The sequence below is a fragment of the Talpa occidentalis genome, unplaced genomic scaffold, assembly GCF_014898055.3.
Source record: "Talpa occidentalis isolate TD23 unplaced genomic scaffold, MPIMG_talOcc4v2.1, whole genome shotgun sequence".
Lineage (NCBI taxonomy): Eukaryota > Metazoa > Chordata > Mammalia > Eulipotyphla > Talpidae > Talpa > Talpa occidentalis.
The window spans coordinates 99522055-99542879 of NW_026555331.1; the positions used below are offsets into that span (position 1 = coordinate 99522055).

The 20825-nt window shown below is 39.7% G+C and overlaps 1 protein-coding gene and 1 long non-coding RNA gene across 2 annotated transcripts in view; both read left to right on the forward strand.

Annotated features, from left to right (window-relative positions):
• LOC119248466 (uncharacterized) overlaps positions 1–3843 on the forward strand; it is a 495811-nt gene extending 491968 nt beyond the window's left edge. Inside the window, exon 8 of the long non-coding RNA XR_008550761.1 lies at positions 3631–3843. This is a non-coding gene — a long non-coding RNA (uncharacterized LOC119248466). The remainder of the gene's footprint in view (positions 1–3630) is intronic.
• Positions 3844–4841: 998 nt separating this feature from the next.
• SP4 (Sp4 transcription factor) overlaps positions 4842–20825 on the forward strand; it is a 71054-nt gene continuing 55070 nt past the window's right edge. The window contains exons 1-3 of the mRNA XM_037508902.2: positions 4842–5066; positions 5471–5583; positions 6103–7657. Coding sequence (XP_037364799.1) covers positions 5060–5066; positions 5471–5583; positions 6103–7657 — 1675 coding nt within the window. The 5' untranslated portion in view covers positions 4842–5059. The remainder of the gene's footprint in view (positions 5067–5470; positions 5584–6102; positions 7658–20825) is intronic.

Consider the following 20825-nt stretch of genomic DNA (forward strand, 5'->3'; position numbering starts at 1 on the left):
CAATAAACTTTCCCTCCCTTTGAGAAATGTAGCCTGGCTCTCCTTTTCTTTACCGGGCCGAACCTTTCAGAAATGATAAGCAAAGATTTAATATTGTCATATACATTCAATTCCTAGTTGATAAGACAATTAATATTACAGGAAATTAAGAAGACAGATATGAATAGGCAATGGAAATGTATGTGGTCCCTAAACAAATGCAAAGATGTTCAGTCTAACAGCCAGGTAAATAGTCTTCCCTCAAAGGATTTGCAATAATTTGCAATGCTGGGAATGATTAGTACTGGTGAAATTATAAAGAAATGAGTACTCTCATACTTAGCAGGTGAGTATGCAAAATAAAGTAACTTTGTACAATAACCTTAATGTAAACTTTAAAGTTTTAGATCTGTGTACACTTTCTGACAGTAATTCTACTGTTGGAAATCTTTCTACTAAAATAAAAATACCAACATAAAAGAATATCTTCGCAAGTACCAATACAACTAAATTCAATTGCAAATTATTTTCAGGAGAGTAAAAACACAAACAGGTTGACTGGCTATCAATAGGGATATTTTTATTTTAAAAAAATACATTCATACTATGGAATAGTAAGTCTCTATGTACAAGTGTATGAGCATTGAAAAATCACACACACACACACACACACACACATTTTGTGTAAATCAAAAGTGAGAAGAAATTTGTCAGTTAACACCAGTGAACTTAATGTTTGGAATCAAGGTGGATGGAAAATAAAGATTTCTACTTATAAACCTCTGTGTTTCACTTGTTTCAACTAGTACAGCTTAGTGATATTAATAGTAACGCAAAAGATAGCAGGTAACATTTAATGAGCATTAACCACATTGTAACAGAGATTATGCAAGGAATTTTTTTTAAAGATTTATTTATTTATGCATACAAGAGCTGGGGTATAGGCCAGAGATGTGGGGGGTGAGAGGATTCACCAGAGACAGAGTGGGGAACAGAACAGGCAGACTGACTGAAATACACTGCTGAAATACACTGCTGAAGGGAGCAGCAGGGGAGACAGGAGAGTTCTGCTGCCCCATGTGGGTTGCTCTCTGGCCGGCGGGGGATGGAACTCTGTGCTGCAGAGGCTGTGGACTGCTTCATGGTGCAGTGCTTAACCCCTTGTGCCACCAGGGAGGCCCCCCAATCCGAGGAGTTTTTAATCTCATTAGATTCTTGAAACAAATTCATGAAGTGGCAATATTATCATCATCAACATTTTATAGATGAAAATGAGACTCAGAGGATTTAAAGTGACTTGCCCAAAGCTATACATTTAGTAATAGGCAGGCCAGAATTTAAATCAACTAGTTTGATTTCAGTGCTTTGGAAAGTTAAAATTGCAAATACAACCAACATTTATATTTTCATGGTGTTTAATCATCAATTTTATATAATCTTAAGAAAATTAATTTATATCTAATTGCCATATTGACTAAATCTCTTGCGGCAACAAAGAGCCTCATTATATTCCTTTGCACATATAAATTGATATAAAACATTGAATAAATGTTTATGTGATGTTCGATGTTCTATTAACTACCAATGACTACTAATTGTGTTCTAGTAATTAACAATAATTGTAACTGCGTTAAAGTCATAAGCTTTGCTCAGTTAAAATTATGAATCAAATGTTCTGAATTTGTACATGAACAATCCATGAAAGGGCCAAGGAATTGTGACGGTACCAACCATTGCTGGAGAAATGCAGACAGTCTGAGGCTCTGTCTTTATTCTCTATTTGAGAAGGTCATTTATAAATATTATTTATTTATATTTATATTTCATTTATTTATAACTATTAAGAGGTCATCTCTTACTATTTCCATGTGAGTGTTCTATATTCAGTTCCCAATTACATTACTTAAGTTTCTAAAACTTTCTCTATGTCCTGAAAAAATTACTGTTGTCACTGAAGGAACTTATTTTTTAATGTAATTTTGTAAACTACTAGGGTTTTATTACAATACAGGCTATACATGGTGTCCAGATGTAATAATGAAGCTAGTTGGGCCTTTCTGGTGGCGAAAGGGGTTAAGACGCAACTTATGAAGCTATCCGCAGCCACTGCAGCACCCAAGTTCTATCCCTGGCCCACCAGGGAGAAACCCACATGGTTAAGCAGACCTCTCCCGTCTCGCCTGCCACTCCCCTCAGCAGTGTATTTCAGTCAGTCTGCCTGATCTGCTCCCCACTCTGTCTCTGGTGAATCCCCACACCTCTGGCCTGTACCCCAGTTCTTATATGCATAAATAAATAAATCTTTAGGGAAAAAAATGAAGCTTGTTGTTCTATCAAAATATGCTCACTGAGCTTGTATATGATTCCTGATTACACTCTCAGTTAATTCACTGTGGAGCCGAGGTGGATGTTGCATTTTGACCTTTCTCTGGCTTGTAGCCTCGCAATACCTTTTTACCTTGTGCTTCCCAAAGACAAAAGGGAAGCAGTTTAACACATTTCAGCAAGTTGCTCCCTGATGATGCTCAAAAACAGTTTCTTTTAGTCATTTAAGTCATCTGACGTGTCCAGGCTTCAGTTTCCTCAGCTGTATTATAAAGTTTCCTTTGGAGCTACTTCTTTTACATTCATCCAAATGCTTATGTACTAAAGTATTACTAAATGTAACTAAATGCACTATAGGGGGATTAATGCCCTGAACTTTGCTCTCAAAGGACTTCAACTGGGGGGAGGGGAGGAGTCGTGATTTTAGTATAATTATATGTAGCATTCAAGACTTGTTGACTGAATTAATAGTTAGTTGAGAAATGCTAGGTCCTTCCTAGAAAGTCGTGGTGACCAGCAGAAATTTTATATCTAAAAAAGAGACCTGTGAAAAGTCCCAGCATCATTTATCCAAATGTAGGCTAAGAATTGATTTAGGTGTACAGAGCAGTGCATGGGAAAGCTACCTGAGTATTACATTTGCTCTGCACTACTAAAAAATAGGAACTTTCCGGGCCTCCCTGGTGGCACAAGGGGTTAAGTACTGCACCATGAAGCAGTCTGTTGCCTCTGCAGCTCGAGTTCGATACCCCCAGCTGTCCAGGGAGCAACCCACATGGCGCAGCAGACCTCTCCTGACTCGCCTGCTGCTCCCCTCAGCAGTGTACTTCTGTCAGTCTGCCTGTTCTGTTCCCCACTCTGTCTCTGGTGAATCCTCTCACCCCCCACACCTCTGGCCTGTACCCCAGCTCTAGCATGTATAAATATCTTTTAAAACTATATATATGAAATTTCCACTCCAGAGATGGGAGGAAGGAAAATAGTCCATAGGATACTGGTTTTGAAACAAAGGATTGTAACTAAAATCCTTTAAGGGGAAGGGGAGGGGAGGGAGTACTATCTGTAGATAAACTAAAGCTCTTCCTTAAGTTATGATGGGGGTATGCTGGCAGTGTACCAGCCGAGTGATCATTATGTTACAAGGCAGTGAGGGGCACCCCAGAACCCCCAAACCTATCTGCTCTAAAGAGGTTCTGCCATCCACCGCATCAAGGCAAAACATGTAAGACCTTTCATGGAAAGGAACTTTAATACAATTAGTGTGCAATACAGAAAAGACAAAGAATATAGTTTCTAAATCAAGCATCCAATGTTCTCCATCGACAGGATTGGCCCAGAGCAAGGCCCCAAAGCCTGCCACAAGTCTAAAGCACGTTCCAGCAGGGACCCAGAGAAAAGGGTCATAAACAGCCAGACAAGTCTGGGAGAAAAAGAGCAAAATCAGCCAGAAACAACATAAAATGGAAGCTCCTCCGTGGGAAAACAGGCCTTGGATTTGAAGCGAGGGGCCTGAGCGAGGAGGCGAGCAAAGAAAAGAAAAGCGAGGGGCTGCCCCAAGTCGCCCGGTTCATTCAAACCCTGAGGACAGCAAACCCCGCCTCCCCACGCCGCCGCCCGCTCAATCGCCGCGCGCTCCGGGTGTGAGCTCGCCCCGCGGGGAGCGGCTTGGAACCGAGGAGGCGGTGGCAGCGGTGGTTTGGGCAGCCCCGAGCGGCGGATAGGCCCAGGCAAACAACACCCATTCTCCCTCCCTCCCGCTCAGTTCAACTCCCACTCGGCCCCGGCCACGCCCTGCTGCCGCCGCCCCCTCGGGCAGCTTTCCGCTCGGCAGCCGGGCCTCGGTCGGGGGCGGGAAGAAAGGCGGTGCTTCGCGAGGGCCGCCGCGGCCGCCAGAAACTACGAGGGCCGCCATCCTTTGCGGCAGCGTCCCGCCCCCTTTCTCCCACCACTCAGCGCGCGTCACCGAGGGCTCAGCCAATGGGAACCGAGCCAGGGAAAAAGGGCGCCCGGGTCCGGATGCGCCTCAGGAAAGCCATGCTCCCTGCGCGGGGGCAGCGGGCCGTTCGCCGGGCGCTGCGGGTCGTCGGGCGCTCCGCGCGCCCTCGCCCCTCTCTCTTCCCTGGAGAGACGGCCCTACTCATGTGTTGCGTGGCCGTTGCGAGGGCTGCTGCAGGGGGTCTTTGAGGGGAGGGCGCCGGGAAATGAGTAGGGGGCGGGATATCCTGAGACAACAAGTTTGGCTGTATGGAGGGCCTGCCGGCCGCGCGCTGAGCTAGGACGCCGCGAGAAAGCGCGCAGAGGAGCCGAGGAAGGAGAAGAAAAGCAGCGAAAGGAATAACCCGAGAAAGGGGTGGAGAGGAGGCGGCCCCAGCGCCCCGGCCCCGGCAGGTCGGCGGCCAATCCGCTGGGGGAAGGGGTGGAGAGTCGGCGGCTCCGGAGGAGAGAGGCCGAGGGGGGTGGGGAGTCGGCCGGGCTCGCGCCGCCCTGGCCCCGCCCCCGGCCCGCGCCGCCGCCCGCGCCGCGCGCCGCCGCTGTCAATCAAGGGCGAGTCAGCCGGGCTCGGGCGGAGAGAGGAGCTGCTACGCCACAGCCCAGCGGCGGCCATTCGCGGAAAAAGAGGCAGAGCCTGTGCCAGCTACTGCCTCCTCCGAGCCACCGCGGGCGGGCGGGACCGGCCTCTCCTCCCGCCTCGCCCCCACCCCCACCCACCTCTATCCCAGTGTCTCCGTCTGAGGGTTTGTCCTGTTAATGCGGGATGAGCGGTACGTATTCTCCACCCCCCTCGGTCTCCTCCGCCGCCTCCCGCCCGCCGCCCGCCCGGACCCCGCTCGGTTCTCCCCTCCCCCGGGGCCGCCGAGATGCTTTAAGGGGAGGAGGAGGAGGCGGGAGGGAATCGAGGGAGGGAAGGAGGGCTGTGTTTTGTCTTAATGTCTGAGCGAGAACAACCTCCTTCTGGGTGTTGCTCTGGAGCCGATGGGTCGGGTTTCAAACCACGTTTTGTGCGATCCCCCTCCTCCCGCCCTCCCTCTCCCCCACCCCTGCCGGCGTGCGTGGAGCTCCGGTTATGGAGATGGATGTTCGGGGGAGGGGGCGCGGGAGGGGGCAGACGAATGCTAATAATCCTAATAACCTGTTGTCGGGGACGGGCGCGGGGGGCTTGTTGCAGATCAGAAGAAGGAGGAGGAGGAGGAGGCGGCGGCGGCGGCGATGGCTGCAGAAGGAGGGAAACCCTCTGAGCCCGAGAATAACAATAAAAAACCCAAAACCTCAGGCTCCCAGGTAAAAACAAACAGGAAAAAAATCCGTCACGAGACGTGAGGGGAGAGAGAGGGAGTGTGCCCTTTAAATGCCCCAAAGTGACGGCCAGAATAAAAACGTTTATCCACTCGAAAGCATCTTTCTGAGAGTGAGGAACTTAAATTGTAAATGCAAAAAGATCTCACGTGTGTGAGGGATACCGTTGCTTAAAATTACATCAGGCGCTCAGACGATTAAAAAAAATAATAACAACAACGGTGTGTATTTTCCCAAGGACATTTTGGGTTCAGGAAAATAACACTTTTAAGAAAGTTGGTTAGAAATTTCCTTTTATTTAAACTTTGTGTTACAGGGTCTGCTTCCTTACTCTTATGTCTTACTACTTTTGTTCATATTTCCTTTTGATTTCTGCACATCCTGAGTAAGTTCTGAAATGTAGAGCTGTCAAAATAAATAAATAACCCCCTCTCAACTACTGGCCTCCACTAAATCCGCCCACTTTTTTTTCCCTCCTCTCCTTTACCCACCCATTTTGGGTAGGACTCTCAGCCCTCTCCTCTGGCTTTACTGGCAGCTACTTGCAGCAAAATAGGGACTCCTGGTGAAAATCAAGCAACTGGACAACAACAAATTATTATAGATCCAAGCCAAGGATTGGTGCAACTTCAAAATCAACCACAACAGCTAGAACTGGTAACAACACAACTTGCTGGAAACGCTTGGCAACTTGTTGCCTCCACTCCTCCTGCTTCAAAAGAAAGTAACGTTTCTCAGCCAGCTTCTAGTTCGTCTAGTTCTTCCAACAGTAATAACGGGAGTGCATCTCCTACAAAAACTAAATCAGGTAATTCTTCCACCCCTGGTCAATTTCAAGTCATACAAGTACAAAATCCAAGTGGTAGTGTACAGTACCAAGTGATTCCACAGCTTCAGACAGTGGAAGGCCAGCAAATTCAAATCAATCCAACTAGTAGTTCATCTCTACAGGATTTGCAGGGTCAAATTCAACTCATTTCTGCAGGTAATAATCAAGCTATACTCACTGCTGCTAACAGGACAGCTTCTGGTAATATTCTTGCTCAAAACCTGGCAAATCAGACAGTTCCAGTCCAAATTAGACCTGGTGTTTCAATACCACTGCAATTACAGACCCTTCCTGGTACTCAGGCTCAAGTTGTAACAACTCTACCTATTAACATTGGAGGAGTGACTTTAGCTTTGCCAGTGATAAACAACGTGGCTGCTGGAGGAGGGACTGGACAGGCTGGCCAGCCTACAACAACTACTGATAGTGGGACTTCCAATGGGAGTCAGTTAGTTTCTACACCCACCACCACCACTGCTTCTGCCAGTACTATGCCGGAATCTCCCTCATCCTCCACTACGTGCACAACCACTGCTTCAACATCTCTGACGAGCAGTGACACGTTAGTGAGCTCAGCAGACACGGGCCAGTATGCAAGCACTTCAACCAGTAGTTCTGAAAGAACTATTGAAGAATCGCAAACACCTGCTGCTACTGAGTCTGAAGCCCAGAGTTCTAGTCAGCTTCAGCCCAATGGAATACAGAATGCACAGGAGCAATCAAATTCTCTTCAGCAGGTGCAAATTGTAGGCCAGCCTATCTTGCAACAGATCCAGATCCAACAGCCTCAGCAACAGATTATTCAGGCAATTCCACCACAGTCATTTCAACTCCAGTCAGGGCAGACAATTCAGGCCATCCAGCAGCAGCCTTTGCAGAATGTTCAACTTCAAGCAGTAAATCCGACTCAGGTGCTTATTAGGGCTCCAACTTTAACACCTTCAGGGCAAATCAGTTGGCAGACTGTACAGGTTCAGAATATTCAGAGTCTTTCAAATTTGCAAGTTCAGAATGCTGGGTTATCCCAACAGTTAACCATCACCCCAGTGTCTTCAAGTGGTGGCACAACTCTTGCTCAGATTGCTCCTGTGGCTGTTGCTGGTGCCCCAATAACTTTGAATACTGCCCAGCTTGCATCAGTGCCTAACCTTCAGACAGTGAGTGTTGCCAACCTGGGTGCTGCAGGTGTTCAAGTGCAAGGAGTTCCAGTTACAATCACTAGTGTTGCAGGTAAGTTCCTACAATCTTTCCTCTAAGAGCCTTTGAAATAGTTTTGAATAATGATTGATTACTGTTTTGCTTTGCTGATTCTTACTAGGTTTAACCTAGACCTCAAAAGCAAGCATCATCATTAGGAGTTTATACGGGAATAGTATGCTAAGTACCGTAACTCTGGAATGGTCAGGGTGAACCCTTCATGTTTGCGCGTTTCAGTATTGAGTTTTATGGTTTAAATTTGTTAAGACAGTTTTATATATAAAATTGTTCTTTCATGAGCAAAATTCCTGATTAGAATCATAATTGTCTTGTAATTTAGAGGCCATGTTTGAATACTCTTGAACTCAAAACTATAAAACGATGTTTGTATTTTTAAGGGACAGTAGGTTTAAAGCTTACTAAGTGTAGAATTGCAAGTTAATTGAAGGTTTTTTCCTTCTGTGTAATAAGGCTAACTTTTTCTTAAATTCAGAGTTACTTCTCATTACTTCAGCTTCTTGTTGCCTATGCTTTTATGTTTTATTGCATTGGGTTGTTTTAAGCTAGATATTGATAAAGTGAAAACTTAACATTTTAAGTTGCGAATAATCACTTGATTAATTTTCACATCTTAAGTTGCTGTAACACAAGGATTGCTCAGGATTTTGACTTGACAGGATTTTGACTTAATAGTGCTTTATAAAATTAAGTAAATCTGGTGTTTTTTTAATGTCAAGATGGTGAAAGCAATTAAAAATGAAGTTAGTAAAATGTCACTCATTTCACTTAATTGCATCAAGGTCATTTTAAAACCAATTAAAAGTTGTTGTTATAATATGCAGATAAATGGATGGTTCTGTGGCTCTGAAGTATTTGAAAAACTAGTCCTATAAAGTATTTTAACCTTTCTGCACCTGTCTTAATACCGTTTTTCTTCTAGTACTTTGATTGTTTTTCATTGGTTCTGATTGATGAAAATCTAGTGCTGGTTTTAGTGTCTTTGATACTTTCAGACCTCTTTGGATAAATATTTCTATTTTGACAGTCTGCAATGAATAAGCGTGTCATTAAAAATGACCTTTCTTGAAAAAGCGTTTAGAAAAATTATGGTAGTGTTCTTGTTTTACATTTAATACCTAAAATAGATGTATAGACTTAAAATTGGAAATGCCAAGTAGAGTCTTCTGATTCAGAACAGAGATTACATTTTTTACTCAGGTAAGCATTACCTCCAAACCAGTGCTGTCCAATAGAATCTCCTGTGATGATGGAAATACCCTGCATCCATTTTATCCAGTATGTTAACCACTAGCCACTTGGGACGGTTGAACACTTAAAATGTGGCTAGTGCAACTGAGGCACGAATTTTTAATTTGATTTGATTTTAATTTATTATTTTTATCCCTTCCCTGATTTTGATTTAATTTAAATAGCCGCATGGGACCAGTGGGTCCTGGGTCGACAACACAGTAACCTAGTCAGAGAATATTCTAAGTGTGGGTTTTTTTTTTCCCCCTCTAAAGCTGTTGCAGCACAATTTGTGTTTGTCAAGATTACATTCCTTAGCTTGCTTCTTTCCTAAATGTTGACCAATAACTTGAGTATTTCAGAAACGTGTCTGTTTTTGATGCGTGGAATGTTTGCACTGTGCAAGCGAAAGTTCTTTTACTTATATTTTGTCTTGCCTATTAAACATAAGTGAATTATGAGTAAGAAAATTAACCTATAATTTAGGTTCAAAATAGTCAATTTTGTTCTCTAATTGATGTCCATTACAATCCAGGGTTTTTTCCTTGCCCTCTTTGAGGGGAAGCCATTGTTACCAAGAGTTTGATCTTTTGAGAACTTAACACAGATTCACATGAATGGTGGCTATTACAAATGTGTAAGCTCTAACTTCTGGAACAGTAGTTTTTGGGGGGTGTGGTCAAGATATTTGCCTGTCAAACAAATTAGGTGATCCTAAATATGGAAATTTCAGAACCAAGAGTCTAGTTTTCAGCAGTGAACCTGGAGGCAAAGGTGAAAAAGATGGGTGTCAGGTGTGCATTAGAGAATGGATTCAGTGGTAAATACTACTTAAACTTTTATTTCACCGGTACTGTCCAGCTATACCTGTTGAGCCCAATAGGAATCTTTAGTCCATTTTCAGGGATAGGTTTTTTTTCTTAAGGAGTTCACGTGATCTGGGGGCACTTAATTGAGGAAATTTTAACTTTACAGTTGATTTTCCTTCCCTGAAAATGAAGATCTTAAATTGTGTTGATGTTTAAGAGTTTATTTTCTAATTAGGTACGCTCAATAATTTTAAGATAACCATGTTACAAAGACCAGAAATACACCAATTTCTGCCAATAAGCACAGTTAATCTGGGCCCAGTTGTTTGTAGCGTTTACCCTGTTGTCTAGCGTGGTAGGTTCTTGACAGAAGTTTTCTAAATTAAATTGTAGAAGGTAATGTAGAAAATAAAAATTTGGAATTGGGGACAATGCCCCAAGAGTAGTTTTAAGAGGCAAATGAAATAAATCTGTTTTCATTAATTTCTGGCGTTTTGCTTTTAAGACATTTAAGAGTATGATACCAGGTCTCTGGTATCCTCTGGAAGGGAAACAATGAGGAATAAGGACCTGTATGTCTCTTTTGTAAATGAACTCTGGAATTTCAGATCATTTACTTTGTGTCTTCATTTACTGTTTAGTACTTTTTTGCTTATTTTATATTGGTTCCTCCCTCCCCAAGAGAGTGGTATTTTTGAGTTTATGGGACAAGCTTTGCTCTAAACATCATGACAGCTATATTGCCAGGGTTTGAAAAAAAATTGCTAGTCAGCTTTGATAGAAAATAATGTCTAGCTGAAGAACATGGGTTGGGTGTGTGGTTAAAAGTTCTTCGCAGTCCATCCTCTGTTTACTCTTCAGGCTGTAGGGGAAGGATCTGATGATGTGGTTAAAAAAAAAAAAAAAAAACCATACAAGGTAAATGAAATGAAACCAATTTTTGAACCTGGTATTCTTCATACTTAATTTTATTTGAAATGACAGTGTTAGTGACAATGTAGCGGGGACCTCGTTCCTTGGCAGTATATTCAGTGTGATATGGTTCTGTGCTTTGGTCTCAGAATCCTGAGTAACTAGCATTTAATTTCTTGAAATTGTAGTAGAAACTAAATACATGTATCACCTACATACATTTTGTTTCCTTTTTTGGGATTCAGAGTTTGACTTTGACTGAAGGAAAAGAATAAATCCTATTTTAAGTTGAGAGCAACTATGTAATTGTACTGCTGGTTTAAGAACATCCTTTGTCTTACTTTGTTTTTTCATCTATCATTTTAAAAAATGCTATCTTTTTGTTTTTTTCCTCACCTCTTTTGTTTTACTAAGTGAAAGATGTTTTGGAAACAAAGATGAGGAACATGGAAGATGATTTCCTGAAAAAGAACTACTTTTTCCCCATGCTGTACTCTGATAGCTAAAGAGCCCTAGATAAAGGACTCTTCAGGGGTTAAAATCTCTCTCCTTAAAGAATTTAGAACTTACTGTAAGAACCATTGATACCTAAATCTGTAATTAACTTACAGTGGCCAGCTATTTGATTTGGTTTTGGCCCTGCTCTTGTCACCATATTGTTGAAAATGGGGACCCAACAAAATAATTGACATTTACATTTAATATTTTTTTAAGATTTATTTATACATACAAGAACTAGGGTGTAGGCCAGAGGTGTAGGGGTGAGAGGATTCACCAGAGACAGAGTGGGGAGCAGAACAGGCAGATGAACTGAAATACACTGTTGAGGGGAGCAGCAGATGAGACAAGAGAGGTCTGCTGCACCATGTGGGTCAGCTCCCTGTCCGGGGATCAAACTCATGTTGCAGTGGTTGCTGATAGCTTCATATGGTGTGTCTTTAACTCCTGTGTCACTAGGGCGGCCCATTTACATTAATTTTAAAACCTAACTTAATCCACTGGAATTGTTCTCTTATACCAGACTTTTCCCCAGAACTTCTATAAGAAGAAAACTGATAAAGTTCAATACAAACATGTTTTCCTTTGCCGTATGTCTTCTGTTAATTTGTATTTTCCTATTAGGCACCTTATAATAACATGTCATACATATATGTCACCTGTATACATGTTTATGTACAGCACATGTACATGTGCTCCTGTGTGTAGTTTTTTTTTTTTTTCTGAGCAGTTAAGCTTAATCATGTAATTTTGTTTCTCCAAAGTCATCTATTACTGTTTTAGATTGGAATTCATTATGAAGTCCTTAAAGCTTAGGCCCCATGCGAATAATTTATTTAGCCTCTGAACTACCAAATTGGTTTTACCCATTAGATGATAATATAGTATGGCCTTTAAGATCTGTTGGTGATGACTTAACAATATTGCCTATTTTTAAGTTTTTCATGGAAGATGAGAATGTACTCAATGTAAAGACCACATCACTTTTTAAAAGGGGCATTTTTGGAGAACAATTTCAGAATGGAGAAGAGGAGCAAGAGAAAATAGAATTTTAGTCATCTGCATTGCAAATCTGAGTAATACTCGAGGAATTTTGGAGCAGGCATGAAAGCAAGTTGAAGAGAAAAAAGAAAAGGAGGGAAGAGAGGAAAGGTGCTATGTATAGATTTTGTAGAAATAACAGATTTACAAAATGATAGAATTTTCATTTTGAAAGTACCTTCCAGATTATTGCTCACTAGTTGTGACCTTTTGGAATTGCTCCTGAAGTCTATTAATAAAGAATTTTTGTGTTTTAACTGTTATAAGTAAAAGCCAAAATATATAGCTCAGAGGTTCTGCTGTGATACACATTAAGTACTTGGGAACGACATAGTAAGAATCGACTGTGAATGGGGGAACCTGGCCTGGTATCAGACTGTACAGGTGTGCATGCTCTTCTACACTCTTGATCTAGGTGTGCGATAAGATTGGATGTTCATAATACTTGTCATTTTGCTGCCTGGTGAGAGAGCACATTGTGGCAAAGGAAACCTATCGAACCACAAATTGCTTATGTAAGTATGTGGTGAGATAAAGTCTTTAATGAAATTGTAGTTAACTAAGGTAACTTCAGGATAATTGAGCATCTCTTTCTCATTCTTGAGTGGTATTTTAGAAATGAAGAAACTAGAGCACAGAAAGGTTGAATGATTTTCTTGTGCTTTATGGTAAAGGATGAGGGTTAGTATTTTGACTTTTGCTCCAGTTGTGTGTCTACTGTATTTCTAGCTTTGTTATCTTTTACTAACAAATATGCCGATGTAGCAATGGTGTAGGAACCAGACAAGGAGAATATCCAGGTTGACTTTGTCCTCTGCTAGATAAACTGTGCCTGTTTTCACTGGATATTCAGCCTCAGTAATAATACAGTATTAGTGAAAAGGCCTCCATGTTTTTGAAGATAATGGTGGAACTTCAGTGATACTATTTTGTCCTTTCTTGAAAGAGCAAATTCAGGACTAAAGAGATGAGTAAATTCTGTGTTTAGTGCTGTTGAAATATTGTCCTTTTCCTAAACTATAGTTAGAAATGGTATTTTAAAAATGATACTTGTGAAGAAAGAAAACAAACATTTATTGTTTACCTATTGTATATTAGGTGATGCGCTTGGTATTTACATTATCTCAAATCCACACTATCTAAAATCCATGATATCCTTGCAAGGTTGACATTATGATGTCTGTTTTACAGATAACCTCATTGAGTTTTAATTTCTTAAAAGAAAATCTGCCCTCCAGTAAGTGGCGGAGCCATGTTTTAAAGTCACTTTTGACTCCAAGACTTGTTCATGTGACACAAGGTAAAAGAATCAATCTACCAATAAAGGCTATTTTTCACCCTTTTGTCCTTGATGTCTACTCAAATCCTTTAAAAGGTGATTTTGAAAATTGAACTATTGACTATTTGGTTAAGATTTCTTCTAGTACTAACATCTGAGGTATTTGCAGACAATTATTACCAAAAATAAGAAAAGTGAGTAGAAAGTATTATGACTGCTTGGAGACATCTGTACCAGATTTTAAACTACTGTTTGTGGAAGATAGAAGGAGCGCAGAATTAAAAATGAAAGCAAAAATGAAAGCAAAAGGTAGCATGATGTTTTAAGGATTATGTCGGGAAAGCAGAAACTCATAATAAATGTAGGCTTTTAAAATTATTTTAAACAACTGTAAAGCTTTAAATCAAGGCAAGAAGACACTTACTTGCCCAAGGTATGATGTAAATAGAACAGGTAAAAAGAGAGATGGTTTAGTGCAAAGAGAACAGAGGAAAGGCACCTCCTTCTCCATCCTCCTTCTAACTAGCAAGGAAAATGCAATTCTAGCCGAAATAACTAGAGCCGTGACTCATTTTGAGATATTTGTTCAAGAAGATAAAGGACCTTTCCTTGCCTTTTGGAAGCCAGGATGATCCGCATGGATGCTCTCCTAGGATCAGTAGAAACTTGCTGATTTAGTTGTAGACCACTTATCAGTAATGTAAAAAGTATGCAACATGGAGCATGCACAAGAATTTTTCACTTTTTCAAAATTTCCTAAACTACAAATGAGCTTGATAACCATCCTTAACAAAGTCCTTGAATAAATTATTTGGTGATTGACCTTTGAGCATTTAAAGAAATAATGCAGGATCATTGGGTGGCAGTGTAGGTTCACTAAGACGCTAAGTTCTTTCTTTTTTGTGTTTCCAGATGAATATACAAAGGAAATAACATTCTCAGAACAATGTATCTTGATTTCAGGTTTGATAGTCACGATTTCTTTAACGACTCATACCTGGTTGCTCAATTATATGGAAAAATGTTGATTATCTTAATCATTGATGTAGTTCTGTTGGAGATTTTTTTTGAAATGCCAGACTGAATGATGGCATGTTTACTGACTTCAAAGATGAGATAAAGTTGGTGGAAAGCTTTGTTGCTAACACTATGATAGGGACAGAATTGAGATTCTCTATGACCTTAGTAGGCTGGCAAGCTGAGCCAGAATTAGCAAGATGAATACAATAGGTCAGATGCTCTATTTAAAGGGGGACTGTGTTACAACAAGATGAAAGATCTGACTTGACAGCAGTATACATGTGGATATGATTTGGGGTTTATTGACTTAATAAGAAATAAGTAAAGCTTTCCTTGTACTTTATGCTCGTCAGACCATTTCTGCAATATTGTGTGCAGTACTAGGTGACACATTTTAAATGAGACATTGACACACTGGCAAGCATATCAAGAAGGATTCCCAAGATCAGAAATGAGGAAAACATTTCATTCTAGCAGTAATTGAAGAGTGTGGATTTTTATTGTTAAAGAAGGTAAAACTGTGTTATCTTCAGCTATATGAATGGCTTTTTTTTAATTGAAATAGTTTTGTTTGACCTAGGTGGGGTGGGAAGGAATGGATTATGTATTTTGTGTGTACACTTGGGCTAGAGCTATAAATAATGAGATGATTTGTTTCATAAGGTAGTGATCTTCCCATCATTACAGGCTGGATGTCCATCAATCAGAAATGAAGAATGGCAACATTTTTTCTGTTGTATAGAAAGTTTGAGAGCCTTCTCTAATTCTGAATTTTTACATTGTTATCAGTATTTGAGTACATAACATTGTGTCAGTATTTGAGTATATTACATTGTAAGCAGTATTTGAGCACATGGTCTTATTCTAGGTACTTCCTTCAGACATATTGGGAGTTACTATACATCTTAAACTTAGATGATTGACTGTGGAGAGGGGGCTTGAAAGTAATAATTGCCCTCTTTTTAAAATACAGAAGCAGTAAAATTAGGTGAATTCTATTAAACAATTCTATTAAACAATTCTTTTAACACGTTAATTCATAAATGAATGGATTTCTAGTCTTCCTTATTAGATTTGCTGTGTTCTTAGATGCTATTCCTGTGTGTCATCTGGGCTTTAGTATTTTAGACAGACACGTCAGTGCCCAGCATTGATTGTAGTTGAGATAGTTTATCTCAGTAGCTCTTTAACCACAGTCATATTTCTGATACTTTAGTATGAGCAATAATTTGTTTTTCTTGAATGGAATTGGAGAGCAACTGGAAAATTAATGGAGTATATTTTTGGGAAACACAGGTTCAAATTTTTTAAGTTACCTTCTGTGGTTAGCACACCAGTATGTCTTTCTTTTTGACCGCGTCTCTAGAACATAGGTGTTTCTTTTTTAAAATTGAAATCTTAAACTATTTTGAATGGAGAAAGTGATAATTCACACATATGAAGATCATTTTCCTTGAGTATGGTAATAAAGTTAGGGATAGAAATTATCTATACTTGATCAGAGGTGTAGTTCAAGTAGTAATAAGTTTCTTATTACTACAGACCTATGTACTGAGAGACTTCCTAGAGCACTGGTATTTTGTGTCTTTTAGGTGATCATTAATCATGTGCAGCCACAACAGACAAAGGAAAAGCACAGGGAGAAAAAAGTTTATTATAGTCACTAGTCCTAGAGAGACAGTCACTGCACATCTGAGAGTGTCACATTTGAGAGAGCACCAAGGGAGTGGGCTCATCCATAAAATTGGGGAGCAGAAAGGTAAATACCCATGGACCAATTGCCTTTATGGGGGTCAGGCTGGGGTACACAGGGGAAGGTGAGAGGGGATTTTACTACTGTGTTTAAATGTTAATGGGTCATAGTCAGGGGACAGCAGGGTGGGAAACACCTGATAGGAGCTACCCGTGACATCACAGTTGGTGCATCTGATTGCCTGGGTGGGGTGCTCACAGCCTGCTTGTGGTGAAGTTGATGGCGGTGTGAGAAAATAACATTTTAAAATTGTACTACAACAGGACTGACAATTAGAACTCAGTATTTTTGCTCAGGCGATGCTTCCCATTAGCTTTTCCACCTGGAGTAAACATGTAATTGGAGCTTCATTCCTTTTTTAAGTTGTCAGATAGTGGTCTTAATTCCTTACCTCTTTAGCTCCTAGAGTTGCAAAGGTCAGATGAGATACATAGAAAAAGACTTTAAATGCTATAGACACCCATGAGAAGAATGTGAAGTAGAGTAGGAGAAATGAGTAGTGTTAGATACGAATATTAGCTTAAGTTAAATATTTTAGTAAACAAGAGAAATCTGTATAAAAATAATAGTAGAAAGCTATGGTGATGTGCAGCCAAGGCTATGAGAAGTATATCTACAGGTGGAAAGGAAGCGTTGCATTTCAGTGCAGTAAGAAATGTCTGCTTTGTGTTCAGTCTCTGAAAGTATTCTCACCTGTCTTTAAGGGAATACTTATGTTGGGAAAATACATACATGAAACAATTATATGGCAGTTGCAATTGCATATGAGAGTTTTTACTTTAGGTACTAAGTACTGGCTTTGTAAGTCTGGAAAATGAGTACGAGAGCTCAGAGACAAGTGAGATCAGTGGACTGGAGTAAACAGGAAGACTTTCTATGGTAGAGACGGCTTGACACAGTCCTGAACATGGATATTGGCGACTTTGAGAGTAGAATAGTGAAGAGAAAGAATGTTTTGACCTCAGCAGCTAAGCTTGGAATGAGTTTAACAGAGACCAGGGGTTGGAAAAGCATGAAGCCCTCACATGGAAGTTTGCAGCGAACACAGGGAATGGTGTGTGTGCTCTTGTCTCTACTCTGTGGCGGTACCGCGCTCTCCCTGAGTAACTCAGTGTGTGCCAAGTGAACAGACTGCCACCCCTGTTTCAGCCAGAGAAGTTGTGTTCATTGGGCTGTTTCCTAACATTTTGTTTGAAGAAGAGATTCTGCCAAAATAATAATAAAAAAAGTAAGTTTGAAAAACATGAATCTAGTGTATGGAAAGGATTGAATAGAAATATTTGTGATGCAAATGATAGAGTGTTTATAGGTAAAAGTGGAAAAGTTAGAAATTTAAGGAGTTCAGTAAAAAGGGTGTTGTTCTTACAGTTATTTAGTCATGAATTCACAGTGGTCTCTGGAAAGGCCATAGAAGTGAAGTTAATACACAAAACAGGTTGTTGAATTTCTCTTTAGCATACAGAATGGCAACATGAAAGAAACGGTAAGGAATTGGGCAAAAACAATCAATGTTACTTACTCTTTTCCGCTACGCTACCTGTCAAGCACAGTAATAGATGTTGTGGAACTAAAGATGGGTGAGACATGTTTGCTGCACTCACAGAATATATTATCTGTTGTGGGAAATATGCTATATTTCTTTGCTATTAAGGCTTTTTTCTTTTTGGACATTTTAACATCTTTGACATTGAAATGTACCTTACAAATCAGAAGCATATAAATTTATTTTTTCTTATGATCATTTGCATCTTGGTCTTAGTGGAATATGATATATGGTTAATTAAATTATAATGTGGCATTTGGTTAATTTATAAAGGCTATGAATGAGGTGTTACAGAAGACCAGAGGAAAGAAAAACTAGTTCTGTTTATAGGGTCTCTGGATGTTTTCATGAGAGCTGGGCCTTCAAGGATGACTAAAAGATGAGGAAGAAGTTAGTTGTATTGGATTTTTACCTGCAGTTTAGAAATACAATTAAGGATTGTTCCATAAGTATTGCAGTATTGTGACTTGAATCAAGGAGTGTTTGCTTACATTAAAGTTGTAAATATCCTGTAGGCAGGGGCAGTGTCACTTAAAAAATCCTCACACCTTGATGAGCATTGCTCAGTGTATATTGATATAATCCTGATATCGAACTAGGAGATACTGAACTTAGAGAAAAGAAATAGGTGGAGAACTTTGATTTCATAGGAGGTTGGGTTGGATAGATCCTTGGACTAGATCAAAGATGCACAATTTGAAAACAAATGAGAGAATTTATGATTATAATAGGAAGAGTGATTGGTAAAATGAAATAGTGGGAACTTACATCTGATCGTTTAATATTTTGATAGTTGCAGGTGGGAATCTTAGCAGTGCGGGGAGTTTTGAGGAGAAATTGAACATACTTAAAATTTTCTGCTTGTTCCTCTCTCTCCGAAGTTTTTAATGTAGTCACCTCATAATGTGGCCTATCAGAGAAGGGTTTCGTATAGTTCTGTAAATAATGAGTCAAGTTACCATAGCTTTTTGTTCACAGAAGCGGAGCTGCTTTTGCACAGGAGTATAGGAACCAGATAGTGATCTGTGCTGTGGTAAGTGGGTACCTGTGCCTGTTGTGGGATTGGGGGAGGGAGTGGAGAATCCTTTTTCATTCTAGGTGAGGGTGTCTAGGGAGTTGAGGCAGAAGAGGTAAGAGGAAGAGATTAGATGCTATGATGGTGATTACAAACTGTTTTGTTAACTAACTTACATAGGAGAAATAATTATACTTAAAGTGGTTTGTAAATCCTGCTAGTTTTTCCATATATTTGAATCTGCATAGGAACTGATTTGAGATTGGTATTTCATATGCCGTTAGACAGGTATTTGTCATGAGTACTGCAGTCAATGATGATATGCTTGTTGAAACAGCAGTTGAGTACTTGTGACTTTACTAATAATAAAGTTAAGGGCTATTTATTTTTATTTCGTGAATTTCCCTAACCTTTCGTCCTCATTGGTAGAATGTCAGTACCTATATTGATTTTAATGATAGGGCTAGTTAGTGGTTTCAGTAACCTCTTGATAGATTTTCATCCATTTCTTGGACTCCCTGCTGGCAAACAGAATCCATAAATTCAGTCAGCAAAGAGGTACTCAGCATCTGTATTGTGAAGCTTGATGTGCTCCTTGTAAGGTTGAATAACATGGCATCAGTTCCCATTTTCATTGTGTTCTAATAGAGAAATAAATCATTCACTTCACTTTTATGAATGAAGCAAGACATAAAGGGATCTTCATTAACTGTTATATTTGTTTTATATTTTGGCCCACCTTTACTGCATGTTTATAGAATGCCAGATACTGTGTGCAGCAACTTGATATAACTCATTTAGACTTTAGAACACACTATAAAGTTACCTGCTTATTGTCATGTGCAGAATTTAAGGTGTCCAATCATTAAGTAACTTGCATAAGGCTACATAGTAAGTTATAGAGCATAATCCATATGTATTCTGGATCTGGGACCTCATACCTAAGCCATTACCACTTTCTCTTGCTGTGTACTTCCTATGTATTACAGTGTGTCTCTCCTGTAATCATTTGTAAAATTCAGTCTGTCTTTTAAGCACTTTATATATATTAACTCATTTAATTTTTTGCAGTCCTATAGGAAGGTAATAATGGTGACCTCAGTTTATAGGACAGGAAATTAAAGCTGTCAGAGGTAAAATTACATCTAGGCCAAAGTAATAACCAGTCTGTTAGGCAGCTAGTAAGTGAAAATACCTCATAAGACTGGTCTAGCTGAATAGGACCATCACCTACCTTTACTGTTAAGCAATACTATTTTAAGTATGTTGTTATAAAAACTGCAGTCTAGTCAATAAAGAACTGAGTCTTTCATCTCACACTGAGTACTCTTTGTCTCCCTTTTGGAGCAAGGGCCATATATGCCACAAAGACAAGTAAAATTTAAAAAGTATTGCTTTGTAGTATTCTGTGTTGATTAAAAGTTTGAGGCCAGTAAGATGATTTCCCTTACTAATTATATGTGTGCCACAAACCAAATTTGACTGGAGTCCCATATTCTATTTTTATTACTATTTGTGAAAAATAATAAAATGATTGTTTACTGACATTCATATTAAGTAGTAATAATTATGATTAGCATAGTAATAATCAGTATTTATATTGTATGTCATGAATTCATATTCTTAATAAAAATTAATAGAATTATGAAGTGATGAATAGTATACTTTATGAGACATGTATTTCATGACTTGCTTCTTGATTAGGATGTGACATGTCAGCAGAATTGAATTTATGTTCTTTTTCTGAAGAACATATTGAATGATTTTAAGAAAATCCAAAGAATTGCATGCATGGAATTTGAGTTTTTCAGATAATCCAGCATATAATTTTTATGTAGCATTGGCACAATTGACAAGGATGGTGCTCAACTTTATTGTTGCTTAGTGAATAAATATTTAACATGAGATATTTGAGTACCACTGTATATTAGACATTGTTCTAGGTACTGGGGAAACAAGCATATGCTCTCCTGTACTTTGTTCTATGGGAGTTTGGTTTTATCTCATCTTAGGTACTACTGTTTTTAATAGATGAGAAAAAGTGTTCAGAAAGGTTAAACAATTCGCCCAGTGTTACAAAATA